Raw genomic sequence first — 25,576 nt, 5'->3', positions numbered from 1 at the left:
GTTATATCCTTTCATTTGTAGCCTCTTAATTCAGTTTCTGTAGCAGAACACATGAAATTGGGATGAAGTCCTCAAAGTACTCCACATGATAATTGTTTTGTCTTTGTAATAGCTTAACAAATAAATTTAGGTTTTCTATGTTATTGTACTCTCATTCTTGACTAAAACCATTAATGGGAAATGTGTTTGTTTTTTTAAAAATAATGTTGGCAAAAATGAAAAAAAAAAAAAGATAAGCAGATGCAAATTTTTTTTAAAAGTCTGAGTACCTTGGGTTTTGCTGTCTATTGTGAGGTACTGACTATTTATTTCCATTAAGAGAAACTATGTCAACTTTTATATACTTTCAATTATCTATGGCAATGGGGTTTGGGCTAAATATAAGCACCTTATTTTTACTATAAATTTCAATGATTACCAAATTTTACATCAGCAACTGTTCCGCAATAGGGCCAATTAACTTAATATACTTTCAAGTTGAGTAAACACATACCTTCAGTTTATCAGATAAATCTTTAATCTCATTAACTGCTCCATTATATTTATTGGCTAATTCTCTTAATTCTTCCTGAGTCCGTTCATTCATTTCCTTCAGGTGGGTACATTCATCTTCAGTATTACTCAGACTTCGCTGCAATTCAATTTTACAGGCAATTGATTTAGGATTAATCCACATTCTAAAGTCCATTTATAAAAAGTGTAACTCTGTGGGCTGTTCTAAATCAACATCTGCCCTGAACTTCATGTAAATAACAAGGATTTCAATTTACTCCAGATGCATGCTAAAACAGAAAATACAACTACGAATTAAAAACACACACAACAAAACAGGGACAGGGAGGAGAGAATGCTACCTTTATATAATTACACTTTTAAAAGACCACTGAGTATGACGTTTATTTAGTCTTGAAAAAATTTTAAGTCTCTCAATTCCTGAAAGAAAGTTCAATAATATGCAGCAATCAATTTAATAAGAAAGTTATAAAACAGCTAGCAACTTTCTTTCCTTGCATGTCAAGTTAATGACATGACAGTGAATCAGTCACTATGGGATAGAGCTATTATAGAAACTATCCCTATATGGAGGTATGTATACTATTTAGTTTACAATGGGCATTTTAACCAAATCTAGTAACAGGTAACTTCTGTGGTAATTTTACATTGGTTCAAAGGAATGACCTGTGTTATCAATAAGATCATTTTAAAGCAATGAATATCACATTTGCTTAAAAGACTTAAGAAGGACCTTAGAGATAATTTCTTCTTTGAATCTTTAAAGTTAAGACAGTTTTCCTCTCTGGAGGATGGGTAAAGTAAAAACATTTGGTGTAAATTCTCTGCTTTATACTGATTACCCTCAACTGGAAGAAAAGCAAACTAAGGTGACAGGAGATAATTCCCTGGCACATATCCTGGACCATTGTGTGCAAGATGAATCCTAAGCAGAGTGCAAATAGTAAGGTGCCCTGGTCAGGCTTTTATTTCCTCTATCACTAACTAGGGACCATAAGCAAGAGAACTCACATAGTTTTATTGGTTATGTTGAGAATTCCTGACAATGAGAACAGCTCGCTGCTCCCTCCCACCTGACGGACAGGAAATATTTGCTAGCTAAATAACACTATCCAAGTTTCCTGAAATATTAGCCATTTTATGCTAAAATTTAAAAATCATATTACTATTTAATATTTATTAAATTGAAATACCTCAACTTCTGAAAGTTTTCTAACCACTTCAATTTTCTCCTGCAGAACCCGCCTCAGAGACTCTTTGGCTGTCATCTCATAGTTGTGTTTATCCTCTTGTAATGCTATGAGTTCTTTCCGTAAACTATCTTCTGTTTGATTCTAGGATTAAAAGATATTTATAATTATAGTCAAGTTATTTTTCGAAAGTATTTACCATTTGAAAAAATAACAAATTATGATGCTCTTTGAATTCTATATGAAGATACAGTAAAACCTTGATATAACGGACTAATTTGGGTGAGGGAGTGTTGTTAAAGTCTAAAGTCTGTAATATAATAAAGGTTTCCCGAATATATTATGTTAAAAATTTGACAAATTTGCCCAACTGGCGTGGCTCAGTGGTTGAGCATCAACCTAGGAACTAGGTCATGGTTCGATTCCCAGTCAGGGTACATGTCTGGGTTGCGGGCTCGATCCCCAATACGGGGGTGCAGAAGGCAGCCAATCAACGATTCTCTCTCATCAATGATGTTTCTATAGCTCTCTTTCCCTCTTCCCTTCCTCTCTGAAATCAATTAAAAATATTTTTTAAAAATTAACAAATTAGTTTACATGTTTTATTTATGTAGACATGTTTGTGTAATTAAAATTAAGTATGTATGAAAAGTTTAATTTCACAGAAAAGTTTTCTATGCATTACTGTAATTTTAAATTTATAATGAACAGGTCTAATAAACATGTGCATTCACCAATCACCATGAGTAAACAAATACACATGGCTGGGGTGTGGCCTAGCCAGTAGGAGTTAAAGCTGCTGCAAAGCCCAGCCAGTGTGGCTCAGTGGTTAATCATCAACCCATGAACCAGGAGGTCATGGTTTGATTCCTTATCAGGGCACATGCCTGGGTTACAGAATCAATCCCCAGTAGGGGGCGAGGAGTGCAGGAGGCAACCAATCAATGATTCTTTCTCATCACTTATGTTTCTATCCCTGTCTCCCTCTCCCTTCCTCTCTCTGAAATCAATCAAAAACAAAAAAAAAAAAAAAGAAGAGAAAAACTGCTGCAGAAAGTCAGGTCCCAAGAAAACAGAACTAATTACCGCAAGCAAGGCAAAGTGATCACATGCTAAAATTGTTTACAAGTGGTGACTTTTGGATTTAAATATGTAGGCCAGAATTGTAGATATGTAATACTTATTTATGTCGGTGAAATTATTACAGTGTTTTCTCCAACGGATGGCCTATTTGCTAAAATTTGTTAAAAATCATAGTGAATTAATAACAAAATAAAACACACCCATTAATTTAATTATAAGCAAATCTTGGTTAAAAACATTTAAAAATTAACAGGATGTTAATTTTCACCTATGACATATGGACCAGAAATTCTGTCCATTAAGTCTGAAATTCATTAAATCAAGGTCCAAAAAATCAAGGGTTTACTATACCTTCAAACACAGATGGTGTTGGCTCTGTAATTAAATGAGGTTGTATTTAAAAGGTGCATTAGTGCTCTAGCCAGGTAACTCATTTGGTAAGAGTGTTGTTCTGATTCGCCAAGACTGCAGCTTTGATCTCCAGTCAAGTCACATACAAGAATCAACCAATGAATGCATAAATAAGTGGAACAACAAATCAATGTCTCTGTCTGTCTCTCTCTCTCCCTTCCTTTCTCTCTAAAATCAATAAAATCACAATCAATCAATAAAAGATTTCATTAGTAAATTATCCTTCACAAATATATTCATACTTCCAACAGAAAAAAAATCAAAGACAATTAAGAATTTCTCTCAACTATACAAAATGAATTATCTCTGCTATTTTTCATATTCTCTGTAAGCCACAATATTTACATTTGTGGACAAAAATCATCTATCACTTTCAAAGGGCCCACGCATTTTAAAACAATGGTTAAACCAAAAGGAGTAAGACCACCAGAGGGAAAAGCTGATCCGAAGTCTGAGGCAGGAAATGTACAAGATGAGCCTGGAATGTCTTGTCTGATATGAAAGCAGGAAGCTATCAGACAGAGTCTGCTAGGGTTCTATCAAAAGGACTCAGGTGCCAACATGAAGTTCTCATGGATTAATGATGGGGTAATTGTGCATCAATAAGAAAAACAAACACTATAGGACGAAATACACCAAACATATTAAATCTAAGGGGAGAAAACAGTTCATGATCATTCTTTGGTGGATGAGAAGGAACCAATTCGTTATTTTGAAATCTAGTAATAAAGGGAGAAACCCATTTACCCTGCTTTTTCCTAAAGAAAGTGTACTTCAGGCAAGCCAAGTAAATGAAGGGATGATAAAATTACATCACCATTTTTACAACCTTGAATAAAACAACAGATGTAGGCAAGGATCATCAATGACTGCTAATATCCCCAAAAGAAAGACAACTAGACATATGATACCTCTTGGTAAAAGTACACAATACCACTCATGAAGTGTATTGGCAAAATAAAAACACACACACATAAAAAAAACTGAACCTAAATCAAATCAAATCTCTAGATCAAACTACCAATTTATGGTATGGGATGGGGAGTTAGAATGTTTTTGCTTGTTTTAATATATTTTTATTAATTTCAGAGAGAAACATCAATGATGAGAGAGTATTGGCTTGCCTCCTGCATGCCCCACACTGGGGATCAAGCCTGCAACCTGGCATGTGCCCTCACCGGAATCGAACCTGTGACCTTCTGGTTCATAGGTCGACGCTCAACCACTGAGTCACACCGGCTGGGCTAGAAGAATGTTTAAATAACAATCCAGAATGAGAGAAATAGAGGACAAATGACCCAGATTCTCCAACAAATATCAACTGTGAAAAAAGATAAAGAGTTGTACATGGGTATTCACTATACAATTCTTTCTACATACATGTATGTTTGAAATTTCACATAATGACAAAGGATTTAAAAGAACAGTGAAATGTATAATTGTTTTTAGCATGTACTTAAAATGACAAAAAATTGAAGCTACATAAAAAGTACATATTTTTCGCCCTAGCCGGTTTGGCTCAGTGGATAGAGCGTCAGCCTGCGGACTCAAGGATCCCAGGTTCGATTCCGGTCAAGGGCATGTACCTTGGTTGCAGGCACATCCCCGGTAGGGGGTGTGCAGGAGGCAGCTGATGGATGTTTCTCTCTCATCGATGTTTCTAATTCTCTATCCCTCTCTCTTCCTCTCTGTAAAAAATCAATAAAATATATTTAAAAAAAAAAAAAAAAAAAAAGTACATATTTTTCTTTATGTACTTGAGATTAATACTTACTTTGGAGCATGCCTGTAATTGGTTTCCCATAACTTCTAACCGTGATAAGAGTCTATCTTCATCTATTAAAGCCTGTTGAAGAAAAATCAAATACAAATAAAATCCCAGAGCAATTAAAAAAAATAACATATAAAAAAGACTGCCACTGCCCAAAAAAGAAAACCATAAAACTGACCAATATCCAGTGTAAAATGCTAAGTTTTCATTATTTGTTCATTAGAAAAAAACTTTGTTTTTGCTTGCTACAAAATTTTAGTTTTAGTTTAATCAACATCTAAGGGACATTAAACTTAAATGCTTCTTGTAAATAAAGGCAACTGGAATACCTGCCAACTGGTATCGGAAGCCTCTTGGGTGATGGCTAGTAGCCGCTGAAGCGTGGCTAACTTCTGTTCCAACATCTGTTCCCGATGTAAGGCCTCCTAATATTACAAAGCACAAGAGATTCTAATAAACTCAACCTTGATTCCTTTGAAGAGTAATTAATTTTTAGCACATTCTGAAAATACTCTCATATTACATTCCACTTTGTATCTTACTTTCAAACATGATAAATCTACTTTGTAAAATATACATACACAGGTCACATCATTTTAGCCTCATTTGTTTGGCTGCAAGTACTACCGTTAGGTGTGCTCTAACAGCAACTTCCCTTTTAACAGAACACAAGTCACCTTGGTTTTTTTCTTTAACTCATAATTCACAAGAGTTAAAAAATACACACACAGAAACAAAAACCCACAGTAGAAGAATCCAACAAATGTTTTTTTAAAAAAATATATTTTATTGATTTTTTACAGAGAGGAAGGGAGAGGGATAGAGAGTTATAAACATCGATGAGGGAGAAACATCGATCAGCTGCCTCCTGCACATCTCCCACTGGGGATGTGCCCACAACTAAGGTACATGCCCTTGACCGGAATCGAACCTGGGACCCTTGAGTCCGCAGGCCGATGCTCTATCCACTGAGCCAAACTGATTAGGGCTGCAACAAATGTTTTAACCTCAAATTTTATAAATATCAATCAATCCGCTCTGGCCAGTGTGGCTCAGTTAGTTGGGCATCATCTAGGGCACCAAAAGGTTGCCAGTTCAATACGAGGTCAGGGCTTGATCCCCAGTAGGGGGTGTGCAGGAGGCAGCCGATCAATGTTTCCCTCTCCCATTGATATTCCTCTCTCTTTCTAAAAATCAACAAAAATATCTTTTTAAATCAATCAATTCAATCTTCTCAATATCATAAACTAATGAAACTTATGGCAAACTAAGTCAAAACAATCTTGTCAAATACTTCTTTTTTAAAAAAAAAATACTTGTATGGATTTTTAGAGAGAGGAAAGGAAAAGGAGATAGAAACATCAATGAGAAACAGCACTTGGCTGCCTCCTGCACGCCCCCTACTGGGGATCAAGCCTGCAACCTGGGCATGTACCCTGATGGGGAATTGAACCAGTAAATTCTTGGTGTGTGGGACTACACTCAACCAACAGAGCCACACAGGCTGGGAGCAAATACATCTTAATGGGTTAGCTGCATGGGTATGACAGCTAAAATAAAAGTATCTTTTAATTTTTCCTGTTTAAAAGGTTATATACATATACAAATATATATACATTATTTAAAAAAACACATTATAGAAATTACTTCACTTCCAAAGCCTACTGCATTTGCAGGTGTCCTGATTATCTCTGTGACTGTATACGACTTAGCAATTAAATATGCCAAAAATAAGTTAAGAATCCAAGTACTTGTTGAATGTAATTAAGGAGTCAAGGAGTTATATAACTACTTGGCAACTGCAAAGAAACGTTTTTACAGAGAAAGACATTGGCAAGTAAAGCCTTATCTCTAGGTCACTTGTTAATATTTGATAGCTATTAAGAGGGACTCCTTCATGGAAGTCAAGGTGGAAATGCTCACACAGTTGTGGTTTTGGCATATCTTTAAACTTCATTTCTTCTATTTCTGTTATTCCTTAAAGAAGAACACTTACCACCCTAATACCTCTGAGCCACCTCAACAAAGAAGCATATGCTTCAAATACAATACTTGAGGTTTAAAGCATGCACTTATTGCTCTCCACATCCTTGATAAATAATGGTTAGGAAAAATCTGGTCTAATTGGAATTAGAGTACTGGTTTTTAATATAACTCTAAGAGTATAGATTAAAGAATCTAATAAAAGCCATCCTGCTCAGAACCCACATTAAAACACAGCTAACACTTATAAGAGACTAGTTGCCAAGTTTATTTTAAACTTCTAAAACATTCCTAATATTCAGGAAGTACACTCGAGCTGCAAATTTTACTTAAAAACAAAACCACCAAACAACCACTACTTCCACTACATCAGCGGTTCTCAACCTGTAGGTCGAGACCCTTTGGGGGTCGAACGACCCTTTCACAGGGGTCACCTAAGACCATCGGAAAACACATATATAATTACATATTGTTTTTGTGATTAATCACTATGCGTTAATTATGTTCAATTTGTAACAATGAAATTGGGGGTCACCACATGAGGAACTGTATTAAAGGGTCGCGGCATTAGGAAGGTTGAAAACCACTGCACTAGATGGTGTAATTACACTTTTTTTTTTTACTCAATCTGACTTAAAACTTCATAACTCCACAAACCAAGTCCTAACATAAATCTAATACTTTCAGGAATAGGCTTTTGGTTCTAAGGGATGAATTGCATCTATTCTAGTTTTTATTCAAAAGGTTTACAACTTACATTAGAACTTTACCAATTCAAAAATATGTATACAGAAAAGTCAGTGCAGTATAATTTTCTCTCAGCGAATTAATAAAAGACCATTGAAAGATTACTCCTACTATGAATATTTAAAAAACTGGTAAGAAAGTTAGAGAGTACTCGAGTGATTGAATTCACCATCCATGATGACTAGTAACAAAAGTGTATAGCCTTGGGAAATCATTTTACCTATACGAGCCCCAGATTTCTCATATGAAAAATGACATTTGGACTAAATGAATCTCAAAGTTTACTTCCATCTCTCTATATGAGCGATCTAGGTCAATTATTGTGCTTTCTTACTATATGGTAAACAACTACTAACATTTATGGAATACATTTCATGTGCCAGGCACTGTTTTAAGTGCTTTAGATATATTAATTCATTTACTCTTCACAATCCTAAGAGGTAAGTGCTATTACTATACCCATATCACAGGTGAGGAAAATGGGGCACAAAAGAGTTAAACAACTTTTCCAACAGGTCAGGAGGTAAAGCCACAGATCAAGTCCAGGGAATTCTGGCTAGAGTCTACGCTCTTAAATACTCAACTAAACTCCAAGTGTGTAAAGCTGCTTTTCTATGCACCATTACATGATCCCCAGTGGAAGATAAGATCTGATTAATACATTGATAATTTTATTTTCAAAGATGTGCACATTCTTAACTGAGGTAGGACTGTTCTAACTGATTCCTATAAAAGAATGTAGGGACCCATGATCACTGGTTTAGTTCTATTGTTTTAAACAAAAGGCAACTGAAGACTTCCAACATAATGACTCACCCAAGGTCACAGAACTCATTGAGTAGCTGAACCAAGATAATAAGTACTATATAATTATTTGCTCTTAATATCATATTAAGCAACCATCTCTCCAGGTTTACTTTTATTTAAAAGTCATCTATAGGTAAAGAACTTTTTCTGACACATCCTCATATTTGAAGAAAAAACTTCTCTTGCAAACAGAACCTTATCTTCTCTAGACTTAACAATCCTCTTTTTTTATTCTTTCTTCTTAAGACGTATTTGTAATCCATTTTTTTTACTATGAAAAGGTATTTATTTAGTACTTATATCTAACCAATATTTCTTTAGCCTATATTTTTGAACTAACAAAATCAAACCTAAGTTGTTTAATTTTACTTTTAAAGACTAAGAATTCTTAAGCTTTATTTTTACCTGTAGATACTGAGAAAGCTGGAATAGTTCCTGAGAGTACATACTTGGAGTGTTAGCAGCAACCTAGAAACAAAATGATAGTATCAACAGTCATACAAAATATTTATAAAAGACTTTAAAGCCAAACCAAGTCCCAAAAATGCCCATTCACGAAATAATGCAAAATAATTTTTTTTCAAATTAACCAGTTCCTTTCGTTTTCAAAATATTTCTGCCCTATGTCTAGAATTTATAAGTAGTATTTATCATGCTGGCCAGTTTGAGATTTATAAGAAGGATGATAGAACAAGTCTTTCTCATGAAAATATTCCTTATAAACCAAATCACAAACTTATAGCTACAGAGCCTTTTCTTAATCCAGAAATAATACCACCTAAATCAATAGATCTATCTACATTTCCCTCCCCTTTCAAATTTATATTTAAATAGTTCTTTAATATGTCAATAAGTCACAATTCATTTAGAAGTAGCCATCTTCAAAATGGTATTTGTATGTGGGGGTACAGGGAGAAGAAATACATGAAATGTTGCCGAAACCGGTTTGGCTCAGTGGATAGAGCGTCGGCCTGCGGACTGAGAGGTCCCGGGTTCGATTCCGGTCAAGGGCATGTACCTGGGTTGCAGGCACATCCCCAGTGGGGGATGTGCAAGAGGCAGCTGATCGATGTTTCTCTCTCATCGATGTTTCTAACTCTCTCTATCTCTCTCCCTTCCTCTCTGTGAAAAATCAATAAAATATATTAAAAAAAAAAAAAAAAAAAAGAAATGTAACACTGAATCCAATGGCCATAGGCAACGAAAATAGTTTTGTCTTTTTCCCCCCTTTAAACTACAGGTCGGTTTTAAGAAGAAAAAGATGGGAAATTATGGTGTTTAAACATTACAAGTAACAGTCAAATGCTTAGAACTCAAGAGTATAAGAACAAATACCTGCCATAATGGGTTTCTTCTAAGTGTGGAATATAAAACCATGGCATTATTCCAAACAACAACAAACAAAAGACGGGCACTAATAGGTTGCTGAGACATTTACCCACACTCTCAACACTACCAAGCCTCATATCTTAACTTATTCATGATCACACCATTACCAAGTTATTCATGATCACTAACAGAGTCATTCTTGATTAGGCTCATATTTATTAATATGCTAGCAAGAAGACAGAGAGGCGGCATTATTTTTTAAAGTTAGTCCTAAATCAGCAAGGCCATCATTTACTTCTGAAATAATTCTTGGTATTCCTGAAGTTGGTGACTAACCACTTTTACTTCTAAAAAAGGAATCTAACAGAGCACTTTTGCTTCAAACAGGCTTTCATTCTTTATCCAAATGGAAGAAAAAAATGTAAAATGTTTTCCCCAATAGTTTAGTTACTGCACTAAGAAAACTCACATATACATTAATGTCAAAAGATACAAAAGATGCTTGGGGTTTTTTTCCTTCACTATTTAGCAATGATATCTACAGTTTAATACACCATTATTTCTGAACAAAAGAAAAAATATTTTCTAACAAGTAATTATTGCAAAATTTCTGACCAAATCAGGCTAAAACTGATCAATCTGCAAGGACAATAAAAGAGCAATTTCTATAAACCCATATTTCTGTGTTATTTCTATGTGTAGATATATGTAGAGTGAAGTCTCTGTGCAGAAAGCTTTAATAAATACTTCGAGACAGAACTGTATTCCAAAATAAAGAGTAGTAACAAACACTTCTTACTTTTGGCTAGGCACAAAACAAGTACTTCTAGTCTACATAGCCATTTACTTGAGATAACAAAGGCTTTTTCCTAAGAAACATCCAGTCTAAATTCTCCAGATATTGAAGATCAGAAGACTACAGCAACCATATATCTATATGCATTCTATAGGTTTTGTTACAAAAGAGAAATAAGTTTCTAAGTAAAGCATATTAAAAACAAACAGAAACATTTTTCAAAGCAATAGAGCTAAGTTAGTTTGGAAAAAAACAATCATTGGCAACTTACTTTGTCAACAGGACTTGGTAATGGAGCATGGATGACACTGAAAAGTAAAAATTAGAATTTTTATCTAATTTCCGGACAACAGAGGAAACAGAATATGACAGTACCAGAATATCTTAAACCCTAAAGTTGACATACAATTGCCTTTACATGATTAAAAAAATGTGAATTATTTTTAATCCTTCATAGAAAATAAGATAATAAATATACAAACCTTTCATACAAAATATATTTCTAAACACAAATTCAAAATCCACAATGTATTAAATGCTCTTTAAGAATCCTCTACTTAATAAGAGCTATGGTGAATTCCTTGGTCATAAGAACTATATGAAAAAGAAGCACTCCTTAAATTATCCATTTCCAACTTCTATATGAAAAAGCAGCACTCCAAATTATCCATTTTGGAACATGTAAATTAAGTTCTTTTAAAATTAAATATTCCTATACAGAAATTCTTAAAAAACATAGTTCTATTGAAAAGAAAGCTATACTTTGGAAGCCTGTTTGAGTACAGAACAACTTTAGCTAGTCAAAAGAGTAGTACTAGTCTTCTCCACCCAGCCGCCTCACACAACTAACAACTGAAAGCTTAGATGTAGGTATGAAACTAAACTCAGTATATCCTCTTAAAGATAAACAGTAAACAGATAGTATTAACTGGTACTAATTGTCTTTTGGCCTTATAAAGTTACTACTGACAGAGAGGCAGTGAAGTATGACAGTTAGGCATGCAGGCTCAGAAGTTACACTGACTGGGTCCAGTTCTACTTACCAGCTGTGTAATCTTGGGTTTCAGCTTTCTCATCCATACAAAGGGAATAATCATAAAACCAACCCCATGGGTTATTGTGAGTACTGAATGTGCTGGTATAAATAAAGAGCTTAAAACAGTACCTAGGGCACTGTAGCACTTGATCACTACCACCACTCCCATCAGAACACTGCAGCGTAAGGAAGCCAGGGTTCCTATCTTACAATGTCCTGTAAGATGATGTATGTGGGCTGGGGTTGAGTAGAGGGAGCAAAGAGCAAGGATGCCATCCATGTCCCCTACCAGTTTCTAATGGCACCATATCCTAGAGGTCACTCTGGTGAGAGTCAGCTTGAAGGCTGACTGGGTAAAACCCCTAGATTCAATTGGTTAATCATATGTAAGCCCCTGAGAAACTGATCTTTCAGGGCTTAAAAATAGAAATGACAATTCTGATCCCATTGTAGTAAGTGCAAACATCCTAAAAAACTGTTTCAATTAATCATGAATATACTAAAGTGCTGAACGAAAAGGAACATTAAGTACCAGCACCTCTCTCCCTTCTGAGCACCTTTGATAGATATCCTGTACAGACTCTCACTGAGACCTTATAATCCTTTACTCTCCTTGTTTGATTTCCCATCTGTGTTCCCCAGCACTGTGACCAATTCATCTCTCTACCCCCAGAACCTATCACAAGAACCTAACAAAGCTGGTGCCTAATGAAGATCTAAAAAATTATGTACAACTCCAGTTTTCTTAGTGACTCAAGTACAAATTTTTTTGTTCTCGTGAAGATCTTAAAAAGCTAAAAATCAAAACATTTTATAAGTGATATATATTTGTACTTTACCAAAACTATCTTGGATATGGATATATTCTATTTGAATTATGGAAAAAGTTCATATGCAACAAGAAAGGTAGAAAAGGAAAATTGTTATTTAATGTTAGGGTGGGGGGATTTGTTTCTTATCATTTAAAAATTATTTGTAAAACCCTGTCCAGGCAGCTCAGTTGGTTTGAGCATCTTCATGAGATACCCCAAGTTTCGGGTTTGATATCTGGTCAGAGCACATACAAGAATCAATGAATGTATAAATAAGTGGAACAATAAATTTCTCTTTCTCTCCCCCCCCTTCCCTCCCTCTCTCAAATAAATCAATAAAAATTATTTGTACAATATAATAAAAATCAAGGAAAAAAAAGAATAAACTTTTTCAGAACTACTGAAGACTTTAAAAGCATTCAATGCTATGTATACAATGTCCCTTCAACTCTAAGTATTTTTGCATACTTAAAAGCATCTCGATTGTTAAAAATATTAAATTACAATAAAAGAAACATCATGTGCTTATTATATACCAGGTATTACTCTCTTTTAAGTACACAATCTTGTTTAACCCTCCTCATAAAATTCCTGCTAAATAGGTTATTATCTCCCATTTTCTTTTCTTTTTTTAAAATATATTACATTGATTTTTTACAGAGAGGAAGGGAGAGAGATAGAGAGAGTTAGAAACATCGATGAGAGAGAAACATCAATGAGCTGCCTCCTGCACATCTCCTACTGGGGATGTGCCCGCAACCCAGGTACATGCCCTTGACCGGAATTGAACCTGGGACCTTTCAGTCCGCAGGCCGACGCTCTATCCACTGAGCCAAACCAGTTTCGGCTCCATTTTCTTTTTTTTTCTAATTAATCTTAGAGGAAGGGTGGGAGAGAGAAACATCAATATGAGAGAAAACCATTGATCGGTTGCCTCCCACACACATGAGCCCCAACTGGAGATTGAATCCCCAATCTGGGTATGTGTCCTGACCCAGAATCGAGCCCATCTTTTGGTGTACTAGACCACGCTCCAACCAACTGAGCCACACCGGCCAGGGCTATGTTCCTTTTCAAATGAGAAAAGGAAGGCCTGATCAAGTCACAGAACAGGCCTTGAACTGGACCATCCTCCTTTAAAGAACATTCTGACCTTCCTCCAGCTCTAGAGACTTGCCTGTTCAAAATTCATCTCATCCATAAAGTAAGCCAGATTATTTACAATGAAATTGACAGTAAATTTTAAGTGATGCTAATATTTAACCACATAAATAAAATCGAACAATGAGAAGGAAATTGGGCAAAGATGAAAAGTTTTGGGGAAACAAGAGGGATAGTGACACAATTCTCTGAAATAAATTTTGAAAAAATTCACATGTCCTACTGGGTGAAACCTAGTACACAGATGACCCTTTATGTAATTGCTCAAAACTTTTGACTAAAGGAAAGGAAAATCTCATTATCAAATACAAACATCAAGGTCTTTAAGAAGCCATACTTCATTAGTTGATTAACAGTTACTCTTCTTTTTAAAATGTTAACTCATAAAAGCTGAGTCACAATCAAGTTCCCAAAGTTAATTTTATTTTTAATAATTAAACTATCATTAAAAATAGGAAACATTAATGTCTTAAATTTATAATGTCTTTAATTTTATTATTAAATTTATAATGTTTAAAAATTCTTATTTAATTTTATTTTTTTATTGAAGAAGGGGGGAGAGGGAGGGAGGGAGGGAGGGAGGGAGGGACAATGATATGAGAGAGAAACAACATCAACTGGCACCTCCCTGCACACGTCCCAAATGAGGATGGAACCTGCAATCTGGGCATGTGACCTGATGAACCCACCACCCTCTGGTACACAGTACATTGCTCTAATCAACTGAGCCACACTGGCCAGGGCTAAATTTATAATGTTTTAAAATTTCTGCTTTGCTTCAGATATCCTTGAAGCTAAAAAAAAAAAACTTGGTAGCTTCTAACTGAAGAGTAATATATCATTCTAATGAATGAACAGACTATCACAGTAATAGGAAGATTTCTCTCTGCTTTCTTTTCTTTTTCTTTTTATAAGATTGGCATACCCTCTTTTTAAAAAATCTTTATTGTTGAAAGTATTATATATGTCCTTTTTTTCCTCCCATTGATCCCTTATAACCTAACCCCGCCCCTCACCCCAGGCCTCCACCACCCTTTGGTCTGTGTCCATGGGTTATGCACTTTGCTTTCTTTTTCCATCTCTCTTTCCTACTGACTACTCTATACTTTGCCTTACACTGTGGTTCTCTCAACCTCCCACCCTTAGATCTTTTTCTCTGCTTTTGAAAAGCAGAAAATATTATATTAGATATAGAAACAAACTTCTAGCATATTCAAGGTTTTCCCCCAAAATAAAAAATGCTGAATTTTAGATTATTTAGCTTCCTCCAACACCTCATAATGATAATCTGTGAAAAGTACAAGTCAAAATGTACTTATGTTTACATATTAACATTTAGATGCTGACTAATTTTTTTTTCTTTTAGATTTGTCCTTCTCTAAATGATCTCTAAAAAAGTCCCGTTGGCGTGGCTCAGTGGTTGAGCATCAACCTATGAACAGGAGGTCAAGGTTCGATTCCCAGTCAGAGAGCATACCCGGGTTGTGGGCTCGATCCCCAGTGTGGGGTGTACAGAAGGCAGCTGATTCTCTCTCATCATTGGTGTTTCTATCTCACTTTCCCTCTCCCTTCCTCTCTGATATCAATTTTTTAAAAAATTACAGCACTGAAAAATCTCTCCAAAAAAGCCCACCAAAATGTACTACTAACTATATTAACATCCTTAAGGTTCTATAAGATTGTGACACCGGCATTAACCTCAGAGGCAATCATAGTCTAAGAAGCCCTACATTAAATGCAGGTCAAAATGAATGTAGCCAACTATCACTCACCAATAACTTATATATCCTAAATATTTTAGAAAACAACTAATTTATTCATCAAAATATAAACTGTATAATTAAATTTGGAAGCACAAATATAACCTGTGCTTCCATTATTGCCTACTTAGAATTACAACTAATATTAAAAACAAAGTGAAGTGCATTAGTCCAAAAGTAATACATGAATTTTCTAACATTGTTAGAATAATCCTAAAGTATTAATGGTACACCATCATCTATAATATTATTAACCAAGGTAATTAAAACAAAATTTTATAGCACTGAATTATACTCACTCTGAGCGGAGTCGGGCTTCCATGCCATCTGGTAGAAAAAGTTTTATTGTGGAAACAATACACCCATGGGTAACTGGTTAAAACAAACAAATAAGATGGATAAAATAATTGTTTAAAAATATGAATCTTCATACCTCTTATATGTAAATATATATTTTATTCTTATATGTAATAACTTCTGGGGGAAAAAATAAACCTGATGGTTTAATGACAATATTCATTATCCTGGAGAAACTTGTACCTACCCATAACAAATCACAAATACAGGTAGAATTCTGCTTAGAAAAGTCTCCTAACCTCCTATGCTATAACAAGTCAATAAAAGGTAAACTTAATATATGGAAGTACAATTAAGGGGTGGGGAGGGAGGAATGCACTGTCTTCCCTATTTGCCAGCATCGAACCTAAGTCCAACTATTCCCCAGATTAAAATTTAGCCCTTATTCCTAATTCTCCTGTCCCCAACCTATTACTCCTATCCACACCTCATAAAACTCTACAGTTCAGTATAATACAGCTTGAAATGTGCCATTCATTTCACCATGAGTGAGAAAACTAAGTCCTCAGACAAATGAAACTGCTGCTACAACTCTCTGCTATAAAGTACCAGAGCTATTTGCTAGACTTCAAGTATGACGTTTCTAGTTCAGTATTTATAATTTTGGTTTTATTTTCTTGTGGTTGTTTCTTCCCCCAAACATCTTTATATAGCTTTACACCAGTCATTATGTAGACAACTCCCTTTTTGCTTTTCAAGAAATTTTTTGTTTTTAATTTCTCTCGAGGATATGATTTTCATTGACTCTAGAAGGAGAGGGAGAGAGAAAATGGGGGTGGGGGGAGAAAGAGGAACATTGATGTAAGAGAAATATTGATTGGTTACCTCCCCTATGTGTCCCAAATGGGGATTGAACCTGCAACCTGGGTATGTGCCCTAATCAGGAATCAAACCTGTTACACTTCAGTGCTCTAACCAACTAAGCCACACCACCCAGGGCTATAGACAACTTCTTACTTCCTCCTTTTCCTTCTGAAGATTTCAAGAGACAAAAGCCCCCAAAGTAACACTGTACAGAGAGCTTCTCTCTCTTCTTTTTTTGTTGTTATTAATCCTTGCCCAAGGATTTTTTTCCCCATTAATTTTTAAAGAGTGTGGAAGGGAGGGAAGAAGGTTTTGGGGGAGTGGGTGGGGGGGGGGGGGGGAGATTCACGTGAGAGAGACACATCAACTGGTTGCCTTCCACACGCGTCCTGACCGGGACCAGGGATCAGGATCAAACCCACAACCCTTTGGTGCATGAGCCGAAGTTCTAACCACTGAACACACTGGCCAAGGCAAGAAAGCTTCTCTTTGTGTGTGGGTTTCATAGAAAATAAAATTTGGGGGCTGGTTTAAAAGTTGACAGTTTTTTTAAATTTCTCTATTCTTCAGATAGAACCTCTTCCCGGGTTCAAAGAGTTAATTTATTTAGTTTACCAAACTCTGATTAAAAGTGAATGCAGGGTGATGAAAATATACTATATCATGTTTAGAGGAGTAGTGGTTATGTGACTCGATACATTGTCAAAACTCACTGAATTGTATATACAATATAAAACTGATATAAATAAACTATATCTCAATAAAACTGATTTTTAAAGAATAGAGCTAATGTACTTATAGGAGGGTAACTTATTAAGTGATAAGTCCTACAAATCATCAAGAAGGTATTATAAACATGAAGTAATGATTACTCTGACATCTGGAAATACACATTAAATTTAAGTAATTTAGCAACTTTACTCAATATTAATTTTCATTAACTTATTTATTATATGAAAAGTTCTAGCACATATTAAGAACCATCTATGGACAGTCTTTTAAATTCTCTGCCTAACATAACAATTATGGCCATGAACTACTGAGCTCCTTCCTCCCTCCCTTCCTTCCTTCCTTCCTTCCTTCCTTCCTTCCTTCCTCTTCCTCCACCCTGCTACCATAAATACCCTAGATGAGAACAAATCTACTTGCATCTCCAAACACCTTACTTTTCACAACCCCATGCCTTTTTAAAAAATATATATTTTATTGATTTTTTACAGAGAGGAAGGGAGAGGGATAGAGAGTTAGAAACATCGATGAGAGAGAAACATCAATCAGCTGCCTCCTGCACACTTTCTACTGGGTATGTGCCCGAAACCAAGGTACATGCCCTTGACCGGAATCGAACCTGGGACCCTTGAGACCACAGGCTGACGCTCTATCCACTGAGCCAAACCAGTTAGGGCAACCCCATGCCTTTTACACAAGTTGTCTTATCAGTGATGTCCTTTATCCCCTGACCTGCATGATCAAATGCTACTTATCCTCCAGACTCAGACTTTTCTAGTTCCTTCACCAAAGCTCAGAATCTAAGTTGTGTCCCCAAAGCCTCCTAAATCTATTTATTATAACACCAAGCACACTGCATTTTTAATATTTATCATTTACACAACTGCTGTCTCAACAATTAGATTCAACTCCTTGAGGGCAACAAGGATTGGTTGCTTCTGGTACAAAGCAGGCATTTAGTAAATGTTTATTGAATACATCAAAGAACATGTCTGGTTAATATTTTACAGCTTCCATTACTCAGGGGTGAAGTTGCCTGCCTCTCACTTTGAGAATGGCATGGTTCATCTCTATTTGCAAGAAACACCTAATTCCCACCTTTCCCTGGCTAAAGATAGGGAAGGGATGAATTTATTCCAGCTCTAGGGCTCCTTCAGAAATTTACTACAAACAGGCTACAATAAATACAGGAGCACAATACAAAAAGATCCAGCAAAACTGACACTTTACCAATATATTTAAATTAATAAGAAAATTGTTTATAAAAAAAGTAGGTGTAGTGAGTTACAGTGCTAAGATGACAAACTATATGTTACATCAGGATTTCTATTGTTCAGATATGTCACCCGGAAGTCCAGCAACTAGACTGGTGGTGTACAAACTGTGAGATGAACCAAGGGCTAACACTTACTGGGCAATATAGGTTGCCGCACTATTGAAGGCAGTTAAAGACCACGGTCTGACTACACTAACAATGTAGCCAACCCTGCCTTTGAAAAGGTTCTTGTGACAACTAGATGCAGAGAAATGTCAGTTACCTCCTTAATAATATGCAAAAGCAATCTGATGAAAATGTTTTGTTCTAAAACTTGCATTAATCAACTCTATATAGCAGCATTTCTCAAAATGGAGTGCTAGTAGGTGGGGTTAGAGGAGCTTAGAAAATATTTGGTTAAAAGAAGTTGAAAGAGTTTTTAATCTTTTAAATCACAGGCTTTCTCAGAGCTTAATGTACATCATGATGCATTTTCAAAACCTATGTAACCATTGAGCGCATCCCTGCTCCCTTTTTAGGAACACATAAAGGAACTATGTGATTATGGTTATACCAGTATATATATATATATATATATATATATATATATATATATATATATAATCATACACACACACACACACACACACACACACACACTGGTATAACCATAATCACATAATCATACACACACACATATATATATGGCATATATCGTATTTTGAAGAAAATACGGGGTGGGGCAAAAGTTATGAGTATGTGAAACACAGTTTATTCTTGTATTTTTATTGATTAATTATTGTATTATTTTCCATATAAACAACTGTTAATCCACTTTTGCCCCCCTTGTACTTTGGAAAATGCTGCTGTACAGTATTTTATTAAGTACTTTTAAAACAAACTATGCTCTCCAAATTCACCCAGAAGCATTATTACTGAATTTAAAAGACTCAAAGATAAAACTGATTGTAAAACACACAATTTAAACGTTTCTCAGGCCTGGTCAGTGTGGCTCAGTGGTTGAGCATCAACCTATGAACCAGGAGGTCATGGTTCAATTCCCCGTCAGGGCACATGCCCAGGTTGTAAGGCACATCCCCAGTAGGGGGCATACAGAAGGTAGCTGATCAATGATTCTCTCACATCATTGATGTTTCTATCTCTTTCTCCCTTCCTCTCTGAAATGAATAAAAAAATTTTTTTAAAAAGTAAAAGTTTCTCAGAAATTCTCTCTCTTCTTGAGCTGGGGCATCCATCACTTACTGCACTTGTACATCAGAGCACCTGGTTCACAGGCTTTTAGATTCTGGGACTTCTATCATTACCACTTGCTCTCTTGGTTCCCGGGCCTTTGGACTAAGGCTGAATTGAGCCATTGGCTTTCCTGGTTCTCCAGCTTGCAGACAACAGATTGCGTGACTTCTCACCCTGCACAGCCATCTTCTTTCTCCTCTACCTGGCCACGAAAAGCGTTCTTCAGAACACAGTAAAAACTCTTTATTTACTTGACATCTGAAAGTAACTTCAAAAAGTAACTAATGCATGAATACCATGTACTAGGTACAATGATGAGAAGTGAAAAACAAAAAAACATACAAAAAAACCAGCCCTGGCATCTAGGAACTGCTCTAATATTTATAGCTGCTAGGCCATGTTATTCTCCTGGAGGACATAAGTAATCTTACTAATAACAGACAAGATCATTCTGAGACTATGAAGAAAACAAGACCACTTCATAACTTCATCTAAGCACTGACAAAAACAAGATCACTGTGCAAAATAGCAAATACTCCTCTCTCCTCGTTAATATGAGTTCCTGCTACTTCTTTACCAATTATAGCCTTAAGCCTTAGCTCTACTTTGCCTTCTCTAAAGATACAATTTACTGAAATGTCCAATCATAGAATCCTACCCCCTTTTCTTTTTTTAAAAAAATATATTTTTATTTATTTCAAAGATGAGGAAGAAAGAAGGGGAGAAGGATAGAAACATCAATGATGAGAGCGAATCACTAGTCAGATGCCTCTTGCACTGGGGATCGAGCCCGCAAGACGAGCATGTGCCCTGATAGGGAATCAAACCGTGACCTCCTAATTCATAGGTCGATGCTCAATTATTGAGCCACCCCAGCTAGGCCCACTCCCCTTTCAAATCCCTGCTTTCTTGGATCCTCCCCAAATCATCCAACCAAAGCCCTAATCCTATATTAGATCTTTTCTAATACTTCTTAGTGTGACACCCCTGGTTACTCAAATTATTTGTTCTCTTTTTTTCTATAATGAGTAATAAATCCAGCTTGCTCAAATTAAAAAAAAAAAAAAGATTCTTAGGGAGGGTAAGAATTCCATAGGTACACTGCCATATTAAATATATATTTACCCTTATAAGCTTCCCCCAAATTTCAGAAATGTTAAAACATGAAAAACAGGTGTGTCTGAATCAGGGAAACAAGGTGTTTGTGGAAGAAAAATCTGCAATTACCTGCTGTAGTTAGGAGATGAAAAACCAGAATTAAGACTACAACAGCTGACTGCCACTTATATGGGTTTTTTCTCTGTTATCTCAGAGATTATTTATTTTGCTTTTGAGTTAATATATTTACTTTATGGTATGCAGCCAGCCTTTTCTATTGCCTCTTCACATGAACACCACTTAAAGGACCCATGTTCACTTTGATAAGTTGAAAAACTGTTTAAGGCCCTAGACTGAGAAACTAAAACTTCTGAAGTATGTTGCAGTCTAGTTCTATCACCATTCTTGCATTGCTTATTAAGGTTAATAAACCTACACTTGAGTAGTTTGAAGGATCTCTTGAAATGACTGGCAATAATAGGAAGTACAATGAGTAAGACCATAAAAGCCCAAAAAAAAACTTTAAAAAACCAAGAGCTAAATGAGAGGTGTTAAAATTTCCCTTAGAGGTGTTAATATTTCCCCAAGCTGCCCTAGCCCATTTGGCTCAATGGATAGAGCACCAGTCTGTGGACTGAAGGGTCCCAGGTGTAATTCCAGTCAAGGGCATGTACTTTGGTTGGAGGCTCAATTCCCAGCCTGGGCAGGAGGCAACCAATAAATGTCTCTCACATCAATGTTTCTTTCTCTCTGTCTCTCCCCTCCTTCCACTCTCTAAAAATCAATGGAAAAATATCCTCAGGTGAGGATTAACAAAACAAAACAAAACAAAACAAAAAGATGATGCTGTTGTATTAAATACATAGTTTCAATAATAATAATAATTTCCCAAGCTGCGGACTTACTTCCTTTTGACTGAAATCTAAAATAAAAGAGTTACTGAACTTTCACTCCTAAAGTTTTTGCTTCATAATGTTTTCAATTCAAAGACCTTTTTTTTTTTTTCAAGTTAGAAAAGAGGCAAGGAAAGTTAGCTGAATAGAAAACTTTTAATTCTAAAAAAATTTTTTAAAAATATGTTTTTATTGGTTTCAGAGAGAGGAAGGGAGGGGGAGATAGAAACATCAATGACAAGAAAAAATCACTGATTGGCTCCCTCCTGCACACCTCCTACTGGGGATCAAGCCCACAACCCCAGCATGTGCCATGACTGGGAATCGAACCATGACCTCCAGGTTCATGGGTTGATGGACAACCACTGAGCCACACTGGGCAGGCAAAAATATTTTTAAATTGATATTGTATCATTCTATCTTCATTTGTGAGCCGAGTTCAGTTATAAAAACTTTACTGCAGGTGTAATTCCTATAGGAAAGGTAGCATAAATACTTCAATCTTTCTCTTTTTTTCTTTTAATATATTTTTATTTATTTTGGAGAGGAAGGGAGAGGGAGAAAGAGAAAAACATCAATGAAAAGAATCATTGATTGGCTGCCTCCTGCTAGGATTGAGCCCGCAACCCAGGCATGTGCCCTGACTGGGAATCGAACCAAGACCTCCTGGTTCATAAGTTGACTCTCAACCACTGAACCACACCTGCTGGCCAGGCTAATCTTTCTCATTTTTTGTTTGCAGGTTGATAAATAGGCTTCCTAAGTTCTTCTAAAGGTAATCAAATCTTTTTCTTTTAGAATCATGGTGCATTCATGGATTCAAACAAATTTGATACATTTCAATCTACTGCTATTATTATTATTGTTTGATGATCAAAGTGTCCCATCTTTGATCAATTGGAACTCCACATTAATTCCCGAGTTCTTTGACAGAAACCCAGCAATCTTAGATAGCTTCATTGCTTTCTAGTATGATAAATATTCCAGGCTCAAACATGAAATCATAGAGAGATGGTAGACTCAGAATCAGCTACCATCTCTTCCAGGAATTTTGTTTCTACATATTTGTTTGGTGAGAGGAATCCTTTCTCTAGGTAGGTGGATTCATTTTCCACTTTCTCTAGCATACTGTGAAATGATATTGCTCTTTGGCATATTTTTTTATTCACCGATGAGGAGTGGTGATTCTCTGGCTTTACCTGTTTGTTTAATATTCACTGAGAACCTGCTGGCTACAAAGCAGTATGCTGAGAATGATGGAAAACAAGATGATTATGGCTAGGATTTCAATTTCATTTACAGAGAGAGAACTAGAAATACTTAACATAACAAAGGGAGAAACTTTCACAAATACTACAATAAATATAAAACACTGTGGGAATTTGGAATGGACAAGGGCAAGGAAAGCAAAGGCAGAGAAAATGGCATAAGCAAAGAAACAGAAAAAGAGAAGGATATGAGAGAGCACAAATCTAAGGAGAGAAGATTGAAAAGATGAGATAAAGAATGTATTTCAAGGCCCTCTAACGTGGCAGGCCTCATGCTAAGCACACTATACATGTTAACTACTTATGACAAACCATGCAAATAGTTATTTTTATGTCCCATTTTACACTTGACTTTACATACTAAAGTCAAAGAGACTAAAATAACTTGCTGGAGATCACACCTTTGGCAAGTGGCAGTGCTAGGATTCAAAAGAATCTTTTCCATATACCCTCTTATCTCAAAACAATCTAGTTAATAGCTTAACATATATAAGGGAAATAAAAGCAAAAGGCTAAATTGAGTCATATTTTTGAGGGCTTCAAGTGTACAATTAAGCATTTCAGACTATTCTGCAATTGGCACAGTCACTAAGGCTTCTAAAAGCAGAATGACATAAATAAATCTGTAACAGAAGAATGGTAGCCAGAAGTGGAAAGCTGCTATTAACACTCTAGGTTGGCAACAGGAAAAACAAGAAATAGCAGGGAATGGAGGGCAAATGGTGTAGATGACATAACTGCTGGAGATAAGATACCAAGAAGCTAAGCTAGAGTGTTTGGGAGAACGATGGAATAGAAGAAATTGGGACGTCAGTAGAATACTCTCATTTGAAGACTAAATTACGCTTTGTACAGAGTAAGGTGACAGTGGACACTCGAAAGGAAACAACTACAAGCAGCTGGAAATACAGGTATAGAGCCCGTATGAACAGATTCACAGCAGACAAAGCAAGAAGTGAAACTTGGGACTTGAAAATAAGGGAAAGCATATAAAACATTTGCCAGAAATTTAACCGAGCAGAGATCTTAAACCTCATTGTCCAAAAGAACAACTTGAGGCTTTTAAAAATTAGATATGTCCAAGTCCCACACCCAGCAATTCTTCTTAGGGCTGAATGGGTGAGATCCGGGCATCTGTAGTTTTACAAAGCTCTGCAGGTAATTCTGGTATACATCCTGGGTACACTGCCATGACATCAGAAGATTCTCTCAGTCAACATGGCAAATCTGGTGTGGTCTGTGATGAATCAGCTTTGTGATTTTCCCTAGGAGCTAGAAAGTAGAAGCAAGTAAAGCTTATAGTGAAAGTTACCAAGAGCCAGGAACAAGCAAGCCAGCATAGCCAAAAGTCAAGGAGTAGTCTAGTTGGTGAGAGTATCTTTGAATGGCCAATGATGGTTCCAAAGGACAGAAAGGTAAAGGCTACTGAGAAAGAAGGGTAAACTTGATGGCAAAAAAAAAAAAAAAAAAAAGATACAAATGACTGGCAAGGGTTTTAGTGATAATAAAAGTACCCTGCCCTACACTGAGCACTTCATAACATCCTTTCAATGTTCACATTGAACACTGTGTCACAGTGTGAACACTGAACACTATCAAAACCCTTGAGTCCCATTTCATAATATGAGGAAATTCAAGCTTAAGGCAGGGTAAGGAGAAGTAACTAAGTCACAGCAGAACAAAAAGGGCAGTGGGTAACAAGAATGTTGCCAATTTCCAATCCTCGTATTAGGAGGAAGGTTGTAAAAAATCTTAGTTAATATGATAAAAAGAAGTTTGTAAAATGGTGGATGAAGATTCATGGGACTTTTTAAAATTTATCAACAATATTGGTGCCAGGTTCAGTGGAGTTTCTATAATGAAGACAAATACAATGACTGCTCTTGCACAGCTCACAGTTTAGTGAGGGAGGCAAACACATAAAGGGGAGGAGCACAGTGTGTAATGGGGACATGGAAGGGCACCTTGTGCAGCCTAGAAACATTTCTAGGTGAAGGAAAACACATGTGTGTGCAATGAATGGCTTGAAGGCCAGAAAAGGCAAGGTTTATTGTGGGGAGTAAAAGTAATTGAGTGCTGTGGGAGCATAAAGCAAAAGGAAGATACCATTGACTTTGCTCTTTTTTTTTTTTAATTTTTTTATTGCTTAAAGTATTACAAAGGGTATTACATATATGTCCCTTTTTTTCCCAGCCCTTGACAATCCCCTGGCCTCCCCTACCCCCCAGTGTCTTATGTCCATTGGTTATGCTTATATGCATGCATACAAGTCCTTCAGTTGATCTCTTACCCCCCTCCCTCCTGCCCCCCAACCCTCCCTGGCCTTCCCGCTGCAGTTTGACAATCTGTTTGAGGCAGTTCTGCCTCTGTATCTATTACTGTTCAAAGGTTTATAATGGTCTCTATTATCCATGAATGTGTGAGATCATGTGGTATTTTTCCTTCATTGACTGGCTCATTTCACTTAGCATAATGCTCTCCAGTTACATCCATGCCGTTGCAAATCGTAAGAGTTCCTT

At 36.1% G+C, this 25,576-nt stretch overlaps 1 protein-coding gene across 25 annotated transcripts in view; it reads right to left on the bottom strand.

Annotated features, from left to right (window-relative positions):
* SLMAP (sarcolemma associated protein) overlaps positions 1-25,576 on the bottom strand; it is a 169,763-nt gene that overhangs the window by 61,594 nt on the left and 82,593 nt on the right. For all 25 annotated transcript variants that reach the window (XM_070390831.1, XM_070390842.1, XM_070390835.1 and 22 more), the window contains exons 4-10: positions 15,699-15,771; positions 10,902-10,938; positions 8,911-8,973; positions 5,298-5,393; positions 4,972-5,043; positions 1,707-1,847; positions 494-631 (exon numbers count right to left, since the gene is read on the bottom strand). In XM_070390831.1, coding sequence (XP_070246932.1) covers positions 494-631; positions 1,707-1,847; positions 4,972-5,043; positions 5,298-5,393; positions 8,911-8,973; positions 10,902-10,938; positions 15,699-15,771 — 620 coding nt within the window. The remainder of the gene's footprint in view (positions 1-493; positions 632-1,706; positions 1,848-4,971; positions 5,044-5,297; positions 5,394-8,910; positions 8,974-10,901; positions 10,939-15,698; positions 15,772-25,576) is intronic.

This window comes from Myotis yumanensis, unplaced genomic scaffold (genome assembly GCF_028538775.1).
Source record: "Myotis yumanensis isolate MYYU_CA2020_CCGP unplaced genomic scaffold, mMyoYum1.0.hap1 SCAF_14, whole genome shotgun sequence".
Taxonomy (NCBI): Eukaryota; Metazoa; Chordata; class Mammalia; order Chiroptera; family Vespertilionidae; genus Myotis; species Myotis yumanensis.
This window is presented reverse-complemented; position numbering and strand designations above follow the sequence as displayed.